The sequence below is a fragment of the Phocoena phocoena genome, chromosome 15, assembly GCF_963924675.1.
Source record: "Phocoena phocoena chromosome 15, mPhoPho1.1, whole genome shotgun sequence".
NCBI lineage: Eukaryota > Metazoa > Chordata > Mammalia > Artiodactyla > Phocoenidae > Phocoena > Phocoena phocoena.
In genome coordinates, this window is record NC_089233.1 from 17,209,829 (window position 1) to 17,228,271 (window position 18,443).

Genomic DNA, 18,443 nt, shown 5'->3' on the forward strand with positions numbered 1-18,443 from the left:
CAGCTACATGGGGCCGGGGCTGCATCCGGGGCCTAGAGGACAGCCCCTGCGCACACTCCGGGCAGGGGAGGCTGACACGCCCACAGGAACTTTCTCATTTGTTCCAATAGTTTGGACTTTTTCTCAAATTTAAACTTTAGGCATTTGTTTGAAAAAAAAATCAAAACAGAGAAATCAGAGAAAGCTTTTCGTTACTTCTCTGGGGCAGCATCGCGTGTGAACAGAGCCGGCTGGGACCGCGTCTGCCATGTTAGCCTCCAGATCCCCAGAGCCTAGCAGATGGTTATTCGGGAGCTGGAGGGACGGCTGGGTGAGTGGGTGAGCGAAGAACCAGCCAGAAGAGGTACAGGAGGGAAGGATGGCAAGGTGGGAGGGGGCATGGAGTCTCCTGGTTGAGCCACAGCTAGCCTCTAACCTGCGCTATGACCTTGGGCAAGCATCCTAACCCCTCCTACTCTCAGTCTCTCATCTGGATCTCAAGAAGGATGAGACAATTGCTTATGGGCTCTTGGGGGAATGAACTCATTCATTCACTCGACAATCATGTATTTCTACTTGGAACAGAGCAGTGGTGGAGATGACTCAGGCCCTGCTCCCAAGAGGCCCACAGTGTGATGGGGGAACAAGTGCCCATCCTGGTACAGGGGCAATAGAACCAGTTCATGAGGTCCAGAAGTGCACAAGGGTCAGGGGGTCAGGCGAGCATCCTGGAGAAAGGGACGTCTGGGTTTCCCAGGAATACAAGGCAGAGGCAAGCATTTTGAGTTGAGCGAGATGGGAGGGGCCAGGGACTAAAGGTGCGCCTACCAGGGAGGGCAGTGGAGAGCCACGAGCAGCTGGCACTCTGGAGGGTGGCCTGGTCAAGGGGCGGGTGCCAAGAGAGAGGCAGGCTTGACGCACAGGGATTAGGGGCCCTCTGTCCTGGATTCTCTCGATCAAGGGGAGCCTTTGAGGGCTTGAAACAGCAGAGTCGTGATCAGACCTCACAGTGGCTACTGGAGACAGACCGGAGGCTTGGGCCTGGGGTCAGGGAGAGCGATTAGGAGGCTGTACTCTTCCACACCTCCATGCCTTTGCCCGCGAAGCTCCCTCTACCTGGAGAGGCTTTCCCTTTTCTGTCTGGCTCAGTGCTTCTCTTTCCACTAGAGCTCAGGTATGCGCTCTTTAGAGTACCTTCTCTGACCTCTCCCAGCCTGAGGCGGGCTCCCTCCTCCAGGCGCCAGCGACCGCAGACTGGGAACGGCTAGCTCCAGCCCAAAGATGAGTTTGGTTTGAACTGTATGGTGGCTTCGAAAGAAGTGAAATTAGCTTCTGACATTTGCAAACAGAATAGCTCATCTCAAAATCCAGATTCCCAGCTCTCTGGGAACGTTCAGAAGGTCTAGCAGCACTGGCTGGCACTGCTCCACATCAGTCATTAGTTAAAGCTGAAAAATGCCCTGCCCTTTACCTGGGCCATGCGCTTGCCAGTCTGCCACGTTCCCCACCAGGCCCTAGCGTCTCTCTAACAATATTGAGGCCGAGGATTGGTTGCCATTTATCATCTCGCTTGTACTACTGCTTCCCTTATAGCAGATTAGAAAGAAAAGTAAAACAAGTTTTGCTCCCTTTTCTATCATAAGAGGGGAAACCGAGAGAGGCTGAGGGAGTCCTGTCCCTCCTTGCTCACTGCGCTCCCTGCTGGGTCCCTGGGGCTTCTGTTTGAAACCCGTGGCTCTCTGGGTTCAGCTTTATCAAGGCCTTCATCACACTGCCTCATACGTCCACATTTACTTGTCTGCCAGCTTTTAGATAAGGAGTACCTCCAAGGCATGGACGGTGTCTTTACATCAGTGCGCTCAGAATCGATCATGAAGCCTGATGGTACCTAGAATGTGCTCACTAATCAAGGTTGAATGGAGGAATAAATGCATATGAACATGTGAAAAACAGCCCGGAGAAGAAAGCAAGGATGAGGGCCTGGGTAGTGGTATGAGGGTGGGAAGGAGGGGAGGGGTTCTGAAACCAGAGGGGCGGAAGAGCACAGAGGTTAAGGGCCTGGCTGTTTAGAGTGGGGTGCACACACCAGGATCACTGGTACATGTGAGAGCTGGTTAGACGTGCAGAATCTCGGGCCCCGCCCTAGACCCACTGGATTAGAACCCGCTTTTTACCAAGATCCCAGGCAAGTTGTTGCGGATACGGTTGGAGAAGCACTGGCTAAGCCAATGGGCCTGGAGTCTGACTTCAGGGATTCAAATTCTCACTCTGACGCTCACTGGCTGTGTGCCTTGGGCCACGTTACGTAACCTCTCTGTGTGTCTGTTAAAACTGCGCCTCGGTTCATATTTCTCCAGTTCCCCCGAAAGGTGACCTGATTCTACTTCCCAAACCTTCAGCGGAGGCTCTGCTCCTGGGGACTCTGACAACGCGAAGTGAAATCCCCCAGCAGGTGCTTGCTACACCCAGGAGGAAGGGCAACGGGGCCTCGTGGTGCCCATTGTGCAACTTCGGGAATCAGGCTACGGGAAAGCACCAAGTGCTTCCATCAGGCAAATGCCCAGCCAGGAACCGGAGCCTGTTACTTACGCCGTCAGCCGTGCAGTAATTCCAAACCTTGATCTTGGTTAGACCAAAGTCACGCAGCTGTCTCGTGTTGCGGATAACAAAAAAGAGCTGGAGCGGCGGGTGGAAGGGGCACGTCCACAAGGAAGGGTCTTTCTTGCCCTGAAACGACAGCAAGAGAAGGAAGTTGTTATTGTTAGCACAATTCTGCCTTACCCCAAAGTAAGCAGGCAGTGACTATGGAAACCAGGGGAGGATGAGGGTGGGAAGCCACCCACCTTCTCTACTTCATCCTGGGTGGGGTCTTAGATCTCACCCCATCTGGACCGCATTTTGGAGCAGGCTACTGACCCTTGTCCCCGGCACAAAGCTGTCACATGGGCCCCTCTGCCCCTGCCATCCAGACCAAATTTAAAATGCAGCGGGCTTTATTTTAATCAACCTAATCGGCTTTGTTGGGGAGAGAGACTGGAGGAGAAGGACGGGAAAAGAGCCATGACTTGAGCTATTTGATTAACCTGGCAAACAGAGCCTTTGATTTTCTTTTGTAAAACCCTGTAGAATTTTAAAACTTTTAAAAATAGAAAAGAAAGAAACTGGCTCAGGCGTTTGTTGGGACGGGGCCATGGCACTGAGCCTTAGGATTGGTTCTGTTCCCTTTCAGGGTTTCCAAGCCTTGGGACCCCTGTGTGCAGTTTCCGCCTGCCAGCGAGGCTGCCAAGGCCATTCTCAAGGCCAAAGAGGCAGAGGAGCAGGGGAGCCTTGCTGTCGTTTCCATTTGCAGCAACAAAATTTCGTATCATGAGTGCTCGGGACGCAGACGGGAAAAAGTGAAATCAGGGAACTTTTCTCAGCCCTGGTCGCCTCCTCTCTTGTCTCTTTGGGTACCTCTTCTGCTCTCTGTCTGGACAAAACACACAGTTGTTCCCAAATATGTCCATGCTGGCTCGGCCTCTGTGCCTTTGCACAGGCTGGGCCTCTTGAGTGCAGTACTCTCCTGCCCTTCTCCCCCTGGGAACTTCAGCTCAGATGTGCTGTCTCCCCCACTGTCACCCCTTCCCTTGACACAATCACTCCCTTCTCCAGGTGCCCACGGCTCCTTGCAACACCTGAGGTTATAATTTACTCAGTGTCCCACAAGTACCTGTCTTCATGTCTATGTCACCCCCCCACCAACACACGCATGCGCGCACACACGCACTCAGCTGCGAGCTCTTCTAATTCATTCCAGAACCCTTAGCATTCAGCACAGTTCCTTGGCACCTGGTCAATGACAAAAAAATCTTTAAATTGAATTTTTTGAACAATCGTTGAATGAAGAAATGAACAGATAAGTGAAATGTACCTCCTAATATCTGTTCTCTCACTGAAACTTTAGAGACTAAACTGTTCTGGCCGGCAGAGCTATTTTGTCTAGCTCATGAAAGTGTTTTGTTTTTTTTAAAGGCAAATTCGTTGCCAAGACTTTAAGATGGGAGATATCCCCTCCCCCTCAGAGCTAGATGTCTGGCTTGTCTACAGACTTAGGAGACGTGACAACACGGGGTCCCTGACAGCCGTTGGCTGGAGCTGAGTACACTGCTCTCCGGTGCCCCAGTCCTCACCATTCCCTACCGTTCTACACCCACCTCACCTCCCTGGTTATGCTTCTGCCTGGCCCCTGCAGGCATTAGTTTAGGGGCCCTGCTTAGGGGCTGAACAGTCACAAGTCCCATCTGCCAATAAGCAACCTGTATCTCTGACATTGGCTGAAGTTGTTCCTTTTATCTAAAAGGAGCATCGCCCCATATTTGAGAGTGTCTCCATGGGCTCCCATCCCCAGGACCGTGCCTGCCTCTGGGGTCTGCTGGCCCCCAGGAGACATGAGGCTCAGGCTCCAGCTGCACGGAGGACAGAGGTGGCTTGTCCCAGTGACAATGGTGCCTTTCAGGAGGGAGGAGGCTGCTTTGTTAAGGGGGAGAGATGAGTTCAAGGGGTTCTGACTTATTCTGGCAAGTTTCTCAAGCTCTGCGAGAACTTTTAGTGCTCTGGGCAGCTGCGAGGGGTCAAAGATAGCACATCTCAAATCCAGCAGGGGAGTCTCATTCCTTCTCTTCACTGGAGCCTAAAATGGGTCGCTGAGGCTGCTTGACAAAGGCAGAGACTGAAGGCTGACCCTTAGACACAAGCGAGGGGACTGTAATTGATTTCCCATCACATTTCCGTCAGCAGGAGGGATAACGGGAGGGCTAAGTGGGAGTCGTGGTGTTCAAAGTCGGAGAACATTAACCTGTGGGTAAATCTGGGCCTCATTAGCAACTGGGCCTTCTGATGTTTCCTTTCCACAGACAGAGTCCCCGAGAGGAAGGCTGCCGGGAAGCTGCCAAGGGCTGACCCAAGGCACGCTGGGCAAACCTCCAGGTGCCAGGCCAGCAGGAGAGCGTCTGCTGCATCTGCCCATCGCAGGTGGTAATCAAGATGGCAGAACAAGAATCAGGGCACCTGGGCACCGCCGTTATCTCACTGGGTTCTCTCCAAGCCCTGGAAGGTGAGTACTGCAGTAACACCCGTGTCACCGAAGGAAGACCAGAGTCCAGAAAAGGTGTGGTTTGCCCAAGTGATGGAGTGAGGATTTAAACCTAGGTTTTTCATTCATTCATTCATTCATTCATTCATTCTGTGTTGGTTTGGATTGCCCCAGGAGAAGACCCTGAGGCAAGGCAAGTGTAAGGAGTTGATTTAGACAGTGAAGGAAACACCAGTTGGTGGGTGGGGAAATGAGAGGGGGAGAGGCATTCCATAAAGAGTGTGTTACCAGGCTAGGCACACCTGTGAGCTCCATGCCACCAGGGAACCTGGGAGCCAGTGTGGAACACACCTCAGGGTGACTCCACTTCCGGGACAAGGGAGCTGGGGTATCCACACCCCAGTTCCCATCAGTGTAGGTTCAGGGCTGCTCCTGGGGGCTCAGTTCCCCACCAGTTTGGGCCTGCTACAGGGGAGGCAGAGTGGGCCCTGGAGGCCAGAAAACAGACCCTCCATCGGAGAAATGTGTGTGCTGGCAGTGGGAAGAGCAGCCAGCAGGGACCAAGGTGGGAAGGGCCTGCGGGAGGCGCCAACGGCATCTGCTACCCACCTGCTCAACAAATACCGAGTGCGGGGGGCGCCTGGCCCAGCAGATCCCAGCTCTGTGCCAGGAGGGGAGGCAAACAAGTAACACTGCCAAGAAAAAAAAAAATCAGGTGGGGCTGGGGGTGGGGGAATAAATTCAACGAAGAAAATATGAGAGAATTATTAATGGCCAATGGAAGGACTAGTTTAGAATAGATGGTCAGAGAAGAAGGCCTCTCTCAGGAGGTAACTTTCTAACTCCTAACATAGGTGCTTTCTCCAGCTTTAACCTAACACAGATCCACACACCCCCAGGGAGATGCTGGACTGCCCTCAGAAGTAGCCCCGATTTAATAAGTTATCGCCTTAAAAAGGAACAAACTCTTGATACAACAATTTGGTTAGGTGTCAAGGGCATTATAAGGAGTGGGAAAAAGTCAGTCTCAAAAAGGTTACATATAGTATGATTCCATGTACATAGCATTCTTGAAAGGACAAAAAGTATAGAGAATAGGTTGGTGGCTGTCTGGGTTAGGGACAGGTGTGGGGAGGGGTGGCTATAAAGGGTCGCATGAGGGAATTCCTTTGAGGTGATGGAGCTGTTCTGCATCTTGATGTGGTGGTGGTTCCACAAATCTACATGTGACAAAACTGAAAAGAACTGGGCTTCCCTGGTGGCGCAGTGGTTGAGAGACCACCTGCCGATGCAGGGGACACGGGTTCGTGCCCCGGTCCGGGGGGGTTCCCACATGCTGCGGAGCGGCTGGGCCCGTGAGCCATGGCCGCTGAGCCTGCGCGTCCAGAGCCTGTGCTCTGCAACGGGAGAGGCCACAACAGTGACAGGCCCGCGTACCGCAAAAAAAAAAAGAAACCAAAACAAAACAAAAACTGAAAAGAACTTACATACACACACACACACACACACACACACACACACTCACACACACACATGTGTGTGAAGGTCTGCACATTATACCAATGTCACTTTCCTAGTTTTGATAATGTACTATGGTCACGTAGGATGTTACCATTGGGGGAAGCTGGGCAAAGGCACATGGGACCTCTCTATACTTTTTTAAAAACTGAGATATAATTCACATACATAAAATCACCACTTTAAAGTGTACGAGTCAGTGGTGTTTTTAGTGTAGTCACAAGGTGGTGCAACCATCACCACTATCTTTTCCTAGCATATTTTTATCACCCCCAAAAGAAACCCTTTAGCAGTCACTCCCCATTCCCCACATTCCCCCAGTCCCTGGCAACCTCTAGTCTACTTTCTGTCTCTATGGATTCACTTATTCTGGACATTTCATATAAATGCTGTCATACAATATATGATCCCTATGTCTGACGTCCGTCATTCAGCGTAATGCTTTCAAGTTTATCCATATTGTAGCATGTATCAGTACTTAACTCCTTTTTTTTTTTTTTTTTTTTTTGCGGTACGCGGGCCTCTCACTGCTGTGGCCTCTACCGTTGCGGAGCACAGACTCCGGACACGCAGGCTCAGCAGCCATGGCTCATGGGCCCAGCCACTCGGCGGCATGTGGGATCTTCCCGGACCGGGGCACGAACCCGTGTCCCCTGCATCGGCAGGCGGACTCTCAACCACTGCACCACCAGGGAAGCCCTACATTTAACTTTTTAAGGAACTGCCAGACTATTTTGCACAATGGTCATACCATTTTATTTTTACACTCCCACGAGCAAGGTATAATGATTCCAATTTTTCCATATGCTGTTCACCAATACTTGTTATTTCTGTTTTCTTTTTTTAAAGAAATTATAACATCCTAACGGGTATGAAGTATATGTCCTTGTGGTTTTGATTAGCATTTCCCTAATGGCTAGTGATGCTGAGCATCTTTTCATGTGCTTGTTGGCCATTTGTAGATCATTTCTGGAGAAATGTCTATTCAGAGTACTTTGGCCATATTTTCACTGGGTTGTTTGTCTTTTTGTTGTTGAGTCTGAGTCCTTTTCTTCATATATTCTGGATACAAGACCCTTATCACATACACGATTTGCAAATATTTTCTCCTTTTTTGTAGGTTATCTTTTTACTTTCTTGATAATGTTCTTTGAAGCAGAAATGTTTTAAAATTTTCGATTGTTTAAAAATTTTGATGAGGTCTGATTTACCTATTTTTTCTTTTGTTGTTTATGCTTTGGATGTCATATCTAAAACTCCATTGAAAAATTCCAGGCTATGAAGATTTACACCTATGTCTTCTTCTAAGAGTTTTATAGCCTTAACACTATAAAAGTCTCAAGGTATTTGACCCATTGAGTTAGTTTTTGTAAATGGTGTGTAGAAGTCCAATTTCATTCTTTTGCATGTGGAAATCCAGTTGTTCCAATACCATCTGTTGAAAAGAAACTATTCTTTCCTCATCAAATGGTATTGGCATCCTTGTTAAAAATCAATTGACTATAGATGTATGAATCTATTTCTGGACTCTCATTTCCATTCCATTGATCTATATGTCTATCCTTATGCCAGAACCACACAGTCGTAATTACTGTGGCTTGGTAGTAAGTTTTGAAACTGGACTCACTCAAAGTGTGAGTCCTCCAACTTTGTCCTTTTCCAACATTGTTTTGGCTCTTCTGGGTTCTTTGAACTTCCATTATACACTTTAGAACCAGCTTGTCAATTTCCACAAAAAAGGCAGTAGGATTACATTGAATCTGTAGATAATTTGGAAGCACTGCCATATCAGTGGTGTCAAGTCTTCCAATCCATGAACACATACATCTTTTCATCTTTCATCATTTAGGTCTTCTTTAATTTCTGTCAACAATATTTTGTACTTTTCAGTGTGCAAGTCTTTCACCTATTTGGTGAAGTCTATTCTTAAGTATTTTATTCTTAAATAGCATCAAACTATTTTAAATGGAAATTTTCTTAATTTCCTTTTCGGATGGTTCATTGCTAGTGTATAGGAATACTACTGACTTCTGTATATTGATCTTTTATTCTCTAAGCTTGCTGAACTCCATGTTAGCTTTACCAGTAACTTCTGTGAATTCTTTAAGATTTTCTGCATATAAGATCGTTTCACCTGCAAATATAGTTTATTTCTTCCTTTCCAACCTCTTATTTCATTTTCTAGCTTAACTTCCTTGGGTAGAATCTCCAGTACAATGCTGAATAGGAGTGATGAAAGCAGGCATCCTTGTCCCATTCCTGGTCTTAGAGGGAAAGCTTTCAGTCTTCCACCATTCAGTATGATGTTAGCTGTGGGTTTTCATAGATGCCCTTCATCAGACTGAGGATGTTTCCTTCTATTTTGGTTTGTTGATGTATTATCATGAAAGAATGTTGAATTTTATCAAATGCCTTTTCTGTGTCTATTAAGACATCATGTGGTTATTTCCTCCTTTATTCTATTAATATGTTGTATTCTGTTGATTAATTTCCACATGTTGAACAACTTTGCATTCCTGGAATAAACTCCACTAGGTCTTGATATATAAATCTTTTTATAAACTGCTAGATTTGATTTGTTAATATTTTGTTGAGGATTTTTACATCTGTATTCATAAGGGATACTGGTCTGTAGTTTTCTTGTGATGGCTTTTTCTGGTTTTGGTATCAGGGTAATACTGGCCTCAGAGAATGAGTTGGGAAGTGTTCTCTCTTCTTCTGTATTTTAGAACAATTTGTGAAGGCTTGGTGCTAATTCTTTAAATATTTGGTAAGATTCATCAGTGAAGCCATCTGGTCCCAGGCTTTTCTTTGTGGGAAGTTTTTTATTGATTACTAATTCAATCTCTTTTCTTGCTATAGATCTATTCAGATTTTCTATTTCTTCTTGATTCAGTTTTGGTAATTTGTGTCTTTGTAGGAATTTGTCCATTTCATCTAGGATATCTAATTTGTTGGCATAAAATTGTTCATAGTATTCCCTTGTAATCCTTTTGATTTCTATTAGTTTGGTAGTGATGGCCCCTTTTTCATTCCTGATTTTAGTAATTTGAATATTTCCCCCTTTTTTTTTCTTGCTCAGTCTAGCTAAAGGTTTGTTCATTTTGTTGATTCTTCCAAAAAAACAACTTTTGGCTTTGTTGATTTTTCTCTATTGTTCTTCTCTTTTCTGCACTGTTTTTTTTTTTTTTCCGGTACGCAGGCCTCTCACTGTCGTGGCCTCTCCTGTTGAGGAGCACAGGCTCCGGACGCGCAGGCTCAGTGGCCATGGCTCACGGGCAGAGCCGCTCCGCGGCATGCGGGATCCTCCCAGACCGGGGCACGAACCCGTGTCCCCTGCATTGGCAGGCGGACTCTCTACCACTGCGCCACCAGGGAAGCCCTGCACTGTTTTTTTTAAAAACAATTTCCTGTGAGTCTATAATTATTTATTTTTAAAAGTTCAAAAATGTATTGCTCTATGTGCTAGGGATATAGTGTGAATAGGATGGACGAGAACTTACAGGTTGGTGGGAGGAGACAGATCAGAAACAAGTGAACAAAATCACTTTTGATAGTGGGAATTGGTCTGAAGAAAATGAACAAAGCTGATGTGATAGAGACTGCCGTAGGGAGGGAACAGGACTCCTCCAGCTTGTAGATTCCGGGAAGGTCTTGCTGAGAAAGTGATACCTGGGCTGAAATCTGAGGGACGAGAAAGGAAGGAGCCACATGAACATCTGTCGGAGGGATGCTCTGGGCAGAGGGGGCGGCAAGTGCCGAACCCACAGGTGAGAACGAGCTTGGCAGGTCAGGGGAGCAGAAGGGAGCCCTGGTATGTGAGGCAGGCAGAGAGGGAGCTGGAGGTCGGTTCACAGACAGCCTCCAGGGCCACAGAGAGGCATCCAATTTTCCCCAGAAAGTCACGGCAGGGGTTTTAAGCAGGGGAGGGCTGCAAGCTGACATCTGTTAAAGATCCCTTTGGATACAGAGTGGAAAATGGAGTGGATGGGGGCAAGAATGGAAGAAAGGAATGAGAGAGGAGACCACTTAATAGTTCCAGTGAGAGGGGGCAGCTGATCAGACTTGGGAAGAACCAGTGGAAATGGAGAGAAGGGGCCAGATCCAGGCTCCATGTTGGAGGCGGAATCAATAGGACTTCCTGATGTGTTGGAAGGGGAAGGGGCGTGGGGCAACCAAGGAAGACTCTTAAGTGGTGGGCTTGGCAGCTGAGCGGATGGGGATGCCATTTACTGAGCTGGAGGAGGAAGAGATGACGGCGTGGGCTAGGGAATCGACATTCAGGTTTCAGGTCTCTGAAGTCTGAGATGTAGAGCGGAAGCTGACATTCAAGTCAGGAACTCGGAAGCAGGCAGGGCTGGGCATATAAATTTGGAGCCAACTTGAAGCCATGGGCCTGGGGGTGGCGATGAGAGAGATGGGGTGGGCAGGGCAGGAAGGAGGGTTTGCACTGACCATGGGGCACTCATACAGCCCCCTGCACACCCCTCATTCACCTACACTGAAGCAACTTCTCTTTCAAACCCAGACTCTGCTTTCAGGTATCTTCTCCTCAGCTTTCAGCCGAGCCCCACCACTCCACAGCAGTGTGGCCTGGACAAGTCACTCATCGTCCCTGAGACTTGGTTTTCTCGTTTATGAGATGGGGAAAGTCATCCCGAGGTTCACGTGAGGATTCAGTGAGGGATGCCCGAGACCCCAGTGAAACTGAATGGTTCTGAGAGGCAGTGTGTTCTGGTGGCCCCAGGCGTGGTTCATAGGGCGACTATCAGAGAGACCCCAGGCCAGGGCAGCAGGGGGAATCCAGCCCACCCACAGCTGGGCCCAGAGATCTAGCAGCCCAGGGTGAGACAGCTGCCTCAGGGCCCAAAATTAAAAAAAAAAAAAAACAAAAAAAAAACCCCAAAAAACGAAACCCACCCAAACCCTGGGCCAAAGTCCTCACTGCTATCCATGGCAATGCTCATCAGCCTCTGCTAAACAGAGAAAAGGGGAGAGCAGTCATCAGAGTTCGTCCCCATTAAATCCAGTGACGCTTGTTGTCGCCCCTGGCATGCTCTGTTCTGTACAGGAGGCTTCCAAAATGCCACTGCTTTGCGCACAAGGGGGACGGGAGAGGTTTAGCAAGGGCTGGTCCAAGCCTCAGCAGCATGCACAGGAGCCTACAGACCTGAAGCAGGGAGCAGAGCGGGGAATGCAAGGCCAGAGCGTCCACGTGGCCACGACCTGTTTCCCTCACGGTCCCATAGCTGCTGCTCTTTAAGTGGGCTCAGAAACCGTTCAGTCCAACCCTATGGACAGGCTGTGTTTCCTGGCTGTCTCACATCTACCCTGCCTTTCTTTCAGTAACAACCACAAATTTCTTCAGGGAAAATTCCCTCCCTGCCCCACTTGGGGCATCTTAGTGGAGCTGGCACCAAGGTGCCTGGCCCTCCTAGCCAGGTTGGTCCATCAGCCTTCCTTTCCTGGACTGGATGTCTCCAGCAGGAGGACAAGATGACAAACCAACTAACGAACCAATGAACCAACAAACACTGCACCCTCCCCGCCCCCAAAAAAGACCAAACTCTCGGTATTCACGCATCCCAGGAGGCTACCCAGAACCCCAAGTTGCTCATGGGGCCTGTCCTCTTTTGGCCTGGGTGACAGTGAACACACCAGCTACTCAAAAGCCTTGCAAAAATTTTCTTTTCAAAAATCTGCTAAAGAGAGCCAGACTCAGTTTCTTTTGCTGGAAAAATAAGAATCATACGAATTATCCAGGACTTCCACTCCCAGATTCTACAGGGGGCAGAAAAAAATGACTCTCAGAGAAGGCGGGTAAGATGCCCAAGGCTAGAGAGTCAAGACCAGAACCTGGGTCTCTAGAGCTGGGGACTTCAAAGCCCTCCTTTCTTGCTTCTTTTCCTTTAAATGGCAATAATATTTACTTCATGGTGGTATTACTGCTACTACGACTAGTAAGGACGGAAACAGTAACAGCTAATGTTTCGAAGCCCTTTCGAAGAGTGAGGATCATATTTACATGTGATCCTTAAGACATCGTATGAACGTAAGTATTATTATTCTCCCCATTTTACAGACGAGGAAATCAAAGTAGATGTTAGGTGAGCTGCCCACGGTCATGAAGCTGTAAGTGATTAAGCTTTGAACCCAGGCCTTTTTGCTTCTCCAGCCTGTACACTGTTTCGTTTATATAAGATTATATACACAACACACTTAGCATGGTGCCGGGCACAAAGCAAGAACTGAACATGTGGCAATTGTCTTCATTTTCAATACCTTTAAAAAAATTAATAATTTGTTCTTTGGAATAGCAAATACATGTATGTCGCAGGAAACTTAAAAGATGCAAAAAAGCATCCAAGCGAAAGTCTTCCTATTGACCCTGTCCCTTGCTCAGCCAGTTCCATGGCCCAGAGGCAACCTCTATTCCCCATATCTCGGGCCCCACCCAGAGGTCACGTAAAGATGTCAGTGCTGGGTAGTCTGTCTAGTCTCCTGTGTCCAGCTTGCAAGCGGCAGGAAGAGAAAATGTCAGTGCTTTTCGTTTTTTAACTTTCAGATATTTAAAAGAAAGTGATGTTCCACGTTTGCTGGGTGCGTACTCCATGCCCCAGGAAAGCAGGACCCTGAGAGGGTGCGTGGGCCCTGGGCCAGGCTGCAGGGGGTGCATTTGCACCGCCCCCCTCCCCGCTCCCCGACCTCCCAGCTGTGTGACCTTGGCCAAGTCAATGCCCTTGCCCAAGCCTTAGTTTCTTCATCTACAAAACATGGATGTTGCCCTCAATGACATCCCAAGGTCCCGTGTTTGGTGGTTACTATGGGAAACTGCAATGTAGATAAAGGGGGTGAACCGGCTCCTCTTTGGCCCCTCACCCCCCATAAGAACCCTCTACAGAGCAGGGATCTGGGCAAGAGCTCAGGGCGGGGGGTGCCACTGGAGGCCCCTTCCTGTACCTTGCCCTCCGGTTCCTCCCCACCCTGCCCAAATGAATGGCTGTGGACGATTACATCATCCTTCCCCCTGCTGCACCCACACCCTTATCGTGGGCTTATCGTGGGCAGAAAAAATGCATCAAAACATGTAGCCAAGACTCACACAAGGCCGTCTCCACTTACAGCTAAGTTCCTGCTGACCAGGTGGCCCGGCTCCCCGGGCGTGTCAGAGTTCCGGACAGCCACATCGTGAGGCGACACATAAAGCTTTATGTTGTTCCGGTCGAAGAATTCCACTTCCGTGAGACCCACCCACGATGCGCTGCCCCAGTTGGACTGGATTTCCATGGTCACGTAGACGGCCTCCTTGATCTCTTCTGCTTTCGGTCCCGATTTGTCCTTAGCGAGGAGAAAAGTAATGCCAAAGGATGGAAACACAACAGGTGAATCCAGCTCTACTGCTAAATGACAAGGTATTTAATCGCTCAGTGCCGGGTTTCCCCCTCTGTACAATGAGGATAAGAAGAGCACCCATTACAGATGGTTATCATGGAGATTAAATGAGCTCATGTTTCTAAGGCATTTCACACATAATTACTAGAGGAATTTCCTGGCGGTCCAGTGGTTAGGCCTTGGCAATTTCACTGCCGGGGCCCAGGTTCGATCCCTGGTCGGGGAACTAAGATCCTGCAAGCCATGCAGTACGGCCAAAAGAAAAGGTACTATGAACCCTGGCACTTAGTATTTTCTGTAAGAGTCTGCAGATAACAAAGAATGCTTAAAAGGCATCAGATTCTGCCTGAACACGTACTTTTCTCACCCACTACCAAGGGTTCATGTCCTATAGGCATGTCACAACTTATGCTGAATTGGGCTGGTGTTATGGGCAAAATTGTGTCCGCCACACACAAATTCAGATACTGAAGCCCAAACCCTAGTAGCTCAGAAGGTGACTGTTTGGAGACAGGGCCTTTAAAGGGTAATTAAGTTAAAATGAGGCCGTTAGGGTGGGTCTAATCCATTCTGACTGATGTCCTTACAAGAAGAGGACATTTGGACACCTAGAGAGACAGCAGGCACAGGATGGGCAGGCACAACACAAAGGCCGTGTGGGGAACTCAGTGAGAAGCTGGAGAAACTCGGCCTGCCAACACCTGGATCTTGGATTCGCTTCCAGAACTGTGAGAAAAGAAGTCTCTGCTGTTTAAGCCACCCAGTCTGTGGTACTTGATTGTGGTAGCCTAGCAGATGGCCTATCTAACACAGTAGATAACACAGGACCCTGGACAAGTCAGTTGACATCCCCCTGCCTGGTTGGGGATCAGGAGATGACACCATAGATCTGACAATCCTGTCCCAGAGATTAAGTGGGGTACGCACCCGGAAAAGACCCGGTCAGCAGTCCTGGCCTACGTGCACTCTCTAAGTGGCCATTTCCGCCCATTTCTCTCCTCCATGGATTTTAACGCCTGCCTCCTTCGCGGGTAGGTTGTCTGGTCTGAGAGGTCGTGAATGCCATCAATCAATGGCCACACTGTGGAATGGCTTCCCGAGGCCCCTTCGCGCTCCGACTGCAGTGCTGGTCACCACAGATCAGCCGCTTAGAAAATGGTACCTTCCCCGCACGCACATGCCCTCTCTTAATTAACACCATAATCTGTGATGGTTCTGTGAGCAGGAAGCTGAGCAAATGAACAGCAACTGTTCCCTACTTATTTTTTTAATTAATAGCCAGGGAGACGTGCTAGCGCTCTCAGCGTGTGTTTGGATGAGCCTTGATTGTCAGGTGATGGGATGGGGACACGCAGGGAGGGAAGTCAGCTGTCAGCTCCCGGAAGGAACGCAGGGGCTGTGTTTATCAGCAGACCCCACGGCTTCCTCCTTCTCTGCCGCGGGGCCTTGTGGGCCCAGGTCCAGCCCTCTGCTACCCTGGGCCTGAGTCCCAGGCAGGCAGGATGGTGATAAAGCTCAACTGGCCCGGCTCAAGCCTCGGGGATCGGGAGGTTAATGAACTTGTGCTTGGGAGGCGCGTTCCGCTGCCAGGTGCGCCCCGTGGGAGGCGTGAGGATGCGGCACTGGTCACCGTGGTTGTTGGCCGTTGGGAGGAGGCCAGACGGGAGGCGAGCTGCCTCGAGGAGGGGCTGCTGGATCTCACGCACAGTGCAATCTAAGATGTGCAAATTCCTGCAGCGGGGTTTCTAAATGAAGAAGCTGAAGGGTCTATCCACTAAGGAAGTGTCACAACTTGTCAGCATTGCAACCCGATGGCCACCCCTGCTCGAGTTAGGATCGAGGGGTCTGAGGCAAATGCTGGCTGGCAAGCTTCCGGTCCCTGGCGTTCACTGCCCCGCTCTCAACAAGACCACCTGCTTTTCCTTTGGTGAAGCTGCCCCTTCTCTTTTCTCAGCCATGAGGTATGGGGGATGGACACTTTCCTACCCCAAGGAGGAGATGAACTGGTCCAATTGATCAGTGTGTCCTGTCACCCGGGCCACCTGGAGGGAATGGCTCAGCGATGGGCACGTGACCCAGTTTCAGATCTGTGTGTGGAGAAACTGCTCTTTTCTCCTGACTGTGGAGTCTGAGGGTATAAGGGCAAGCGGTGGGAATCACTCTAGCTATTGAGGGATCACAGGGAAAGCGCAGAGCTGGGACTGGGCACTGAGGTGGGGGTGAGGCTCAGGACGCAGCTGACACGGTACAGACACAGCGTGAGCTTCTGGATCAAGCCCTGCTTGATCCTGACTACGGCATTCATTACAAAGAAATGTGTCATTTTTCTTCTCTTTTTTTTTTGTTTTTTGGTTTTTTTTTTGTGGTACGTGGGCCTCTCACTGCTGTGGCCCCACCCCGCTGCGGAGCATGGGCTCTGGACGCACAGGCTCAGCGGCCATGGCTCACGGGCCCAGCCGCTCCGCGGCATGTGGGATCCTCCCAGACCGGGGCACGAACCCACGCCCCCTGCATCGGCAGGCGGACTCTCAACCACTGCGCCACCGGGGAAGCCCTCCCTAGATTTTTTTAGACGGCATATTTCCTGATTCCTCCTTGCCTTGTGCCAGGCACCGAGCCATCTGCCCTTACAGACCTTTCCTCTTCCAGCTGCACAGTGGCCCCGTGGGCTGTGGATTATTTACCCCGTTTGACAGTCACACACCCCCAGGACCAGACAGCTTAAGAGGCTTATGTAAGGTCACACGACCTCTAAATGATGATGCCAGACTCCAAGCCAGAACTCCACTCTGGGCTGGAGCAGGGCTCTTTCTGCTTTCATATGAGCTTTACGTGTGACTTTGGGAGGGCTTCCTGTTAAGTCCCCATTGGCCAATCACAAGATGGGTGACCGATGAACCAAACAGTTATAAGAAAGGCTTGGGTAGAGGAAGAGATGAGAGGATGTGCTGGACACACACCTTCTGACCCAAAAGAGAAACGTATCATCCGCTATCCCTCCACCCTGATGCTACCTTGCCCTTTCACCGTTCGTGTCTCAGCTCCATCGACCCGCTCACAGCCATATCCTTGCCCGGTCGCTACAATCATATCGGACTCGATGAAGATGAACATCACTTTTTGCAGCTAACTTTATATCCTTAACATTTTCTATCCGCATAACCTCCATAATGAAGATTTCCATCCTTTTACACGACTGCATTGTGCTGGCGCATCATACTTTCCTGATTAACTCTACTACTGTGAGACATTTATGTTATTTCTGTGTTTTTTTCTCTCACCTTTCCCTACTTCCAATAATTGTGCAATAGACATTTTTGCGCCTATAGTTTTTTATTTCTGTTGAGTGATTTCTTCAGGGTAAGGAAGTGGGATTGTCAGGCTGGAAGACATAAGTATTTCTAAGGCTCTTCCTAAGAGCCTTTCGGCTTTTCAAAAGCTTTCCACCCATTTCTATTGCCGCCAGCAGGGTAAGACTGCCAGTTTTACTGTAACCTTGCCAGTGCTAGAGGTTATCATCAAAAATCATTTGTTAACTGAGGTTTGTTAACATCAAATGGGATGTTAAGGTTGCTCTAATTTTATTTCTTGATTACAAGTGGTGCTGGATATTTCTGTATGGGCTAACAGGCTATTTATATTTCCTCTTGTGTGGACAGGCTTCTGTCTTCTGAAACTTCACGCTCCATTACATGGATGTCTATGTGCTGGGGAGGAGTGGGGATGGAGGCTGGGGCAGAAAGATGCTAAGCTTACCACTGTCAGAGCAGCTCCCACCGAACAGAAATGATTGTACTGAGGGGCCCTTCCTCCCTCAGCCTTCAGGCAAGACATGAATGCCTTCAGAAACCCTCATAAGTCAAGGTTCTCACCTCTGGGTCCAGAACGTGCTCCTCAGTGGGTGAAACAACCTGGCTGAGTTGGGTGGAGTCACTTTCGATGGCCTGGAGGACTTTCAGAACCTTCTGCTGGTGTCTGAAATTGATTTTGTTTTAGCAAACAGGTATCTGATAGTAATGATACACAATAGAGAAAGTTTGCATCAAGGGTACCAGGCTTACTTTTCTATTTCAGACAGAAGTAACAATTTGAGATGAAAATACTCACACCCCCGCAGACAGATCAAAGGCGCACACCAGCTGGTTTTCTCCCTTTATAAATAATTGTACAATTAGCGATGAAAGAAGGGCCAAGTAAGAGAAATTGCTTGGGGCCAGATGGCCAGATGATCTCCTTAAGCTGACTGCTAGGCTGTAAGAGTCTAGAGCGGGTGTCTACACAGTACGTACAGCCTGCAGGTCAAATGCAAGCCGCAGCCTGTTTCTGTGTGGCCTGCAAGCTAAGAATGGTTTTTACATTGTTAAAGGGCTGTTAAAACAAACAAAAAGTGAAAAGCCTGAAGTATTTGCTATCTGGCCCTTTACTGAAAAAGTTTGCCAGCTCCTGATCTAGTGACCTGCCTTGCATCTCTAGTTTCTGAGGA

At 49.0% G+C, this 18,443-nt stretch overlaps 1 protein-coding gene across 1 annotated transcript in view; it reads right to left on the reverse strand.

Annotated features, from left to right (window-relative positions):
• Window positions 1-18,443, reverse strand: part of KATNIP (katanin interacting protein) — a 148,012-nt gene that overhangs the window by 58,285 nt on the left and 71,284 nt on the right. Inside the window, exons 11-13 of the mRNA XM_065893189.1 lie at window positions 17,833-17,935; window positions 13,691-13,906; window positions 2,569-2,706 (exon numbers count right to left, since the gene is read on the reverse strand). Coding sequence (XP_065749261.1) covers window positions 2,569-2,706; window positions 13,691-13,906; window positions 17,833-17,935 — 457 coding nt within the window. The remainder of the gene's footprint in view (window positions 1-2,568; window positions 2,707-13,690; window positions 13,907-17,832; window positions 17,936-18,443) is intronic.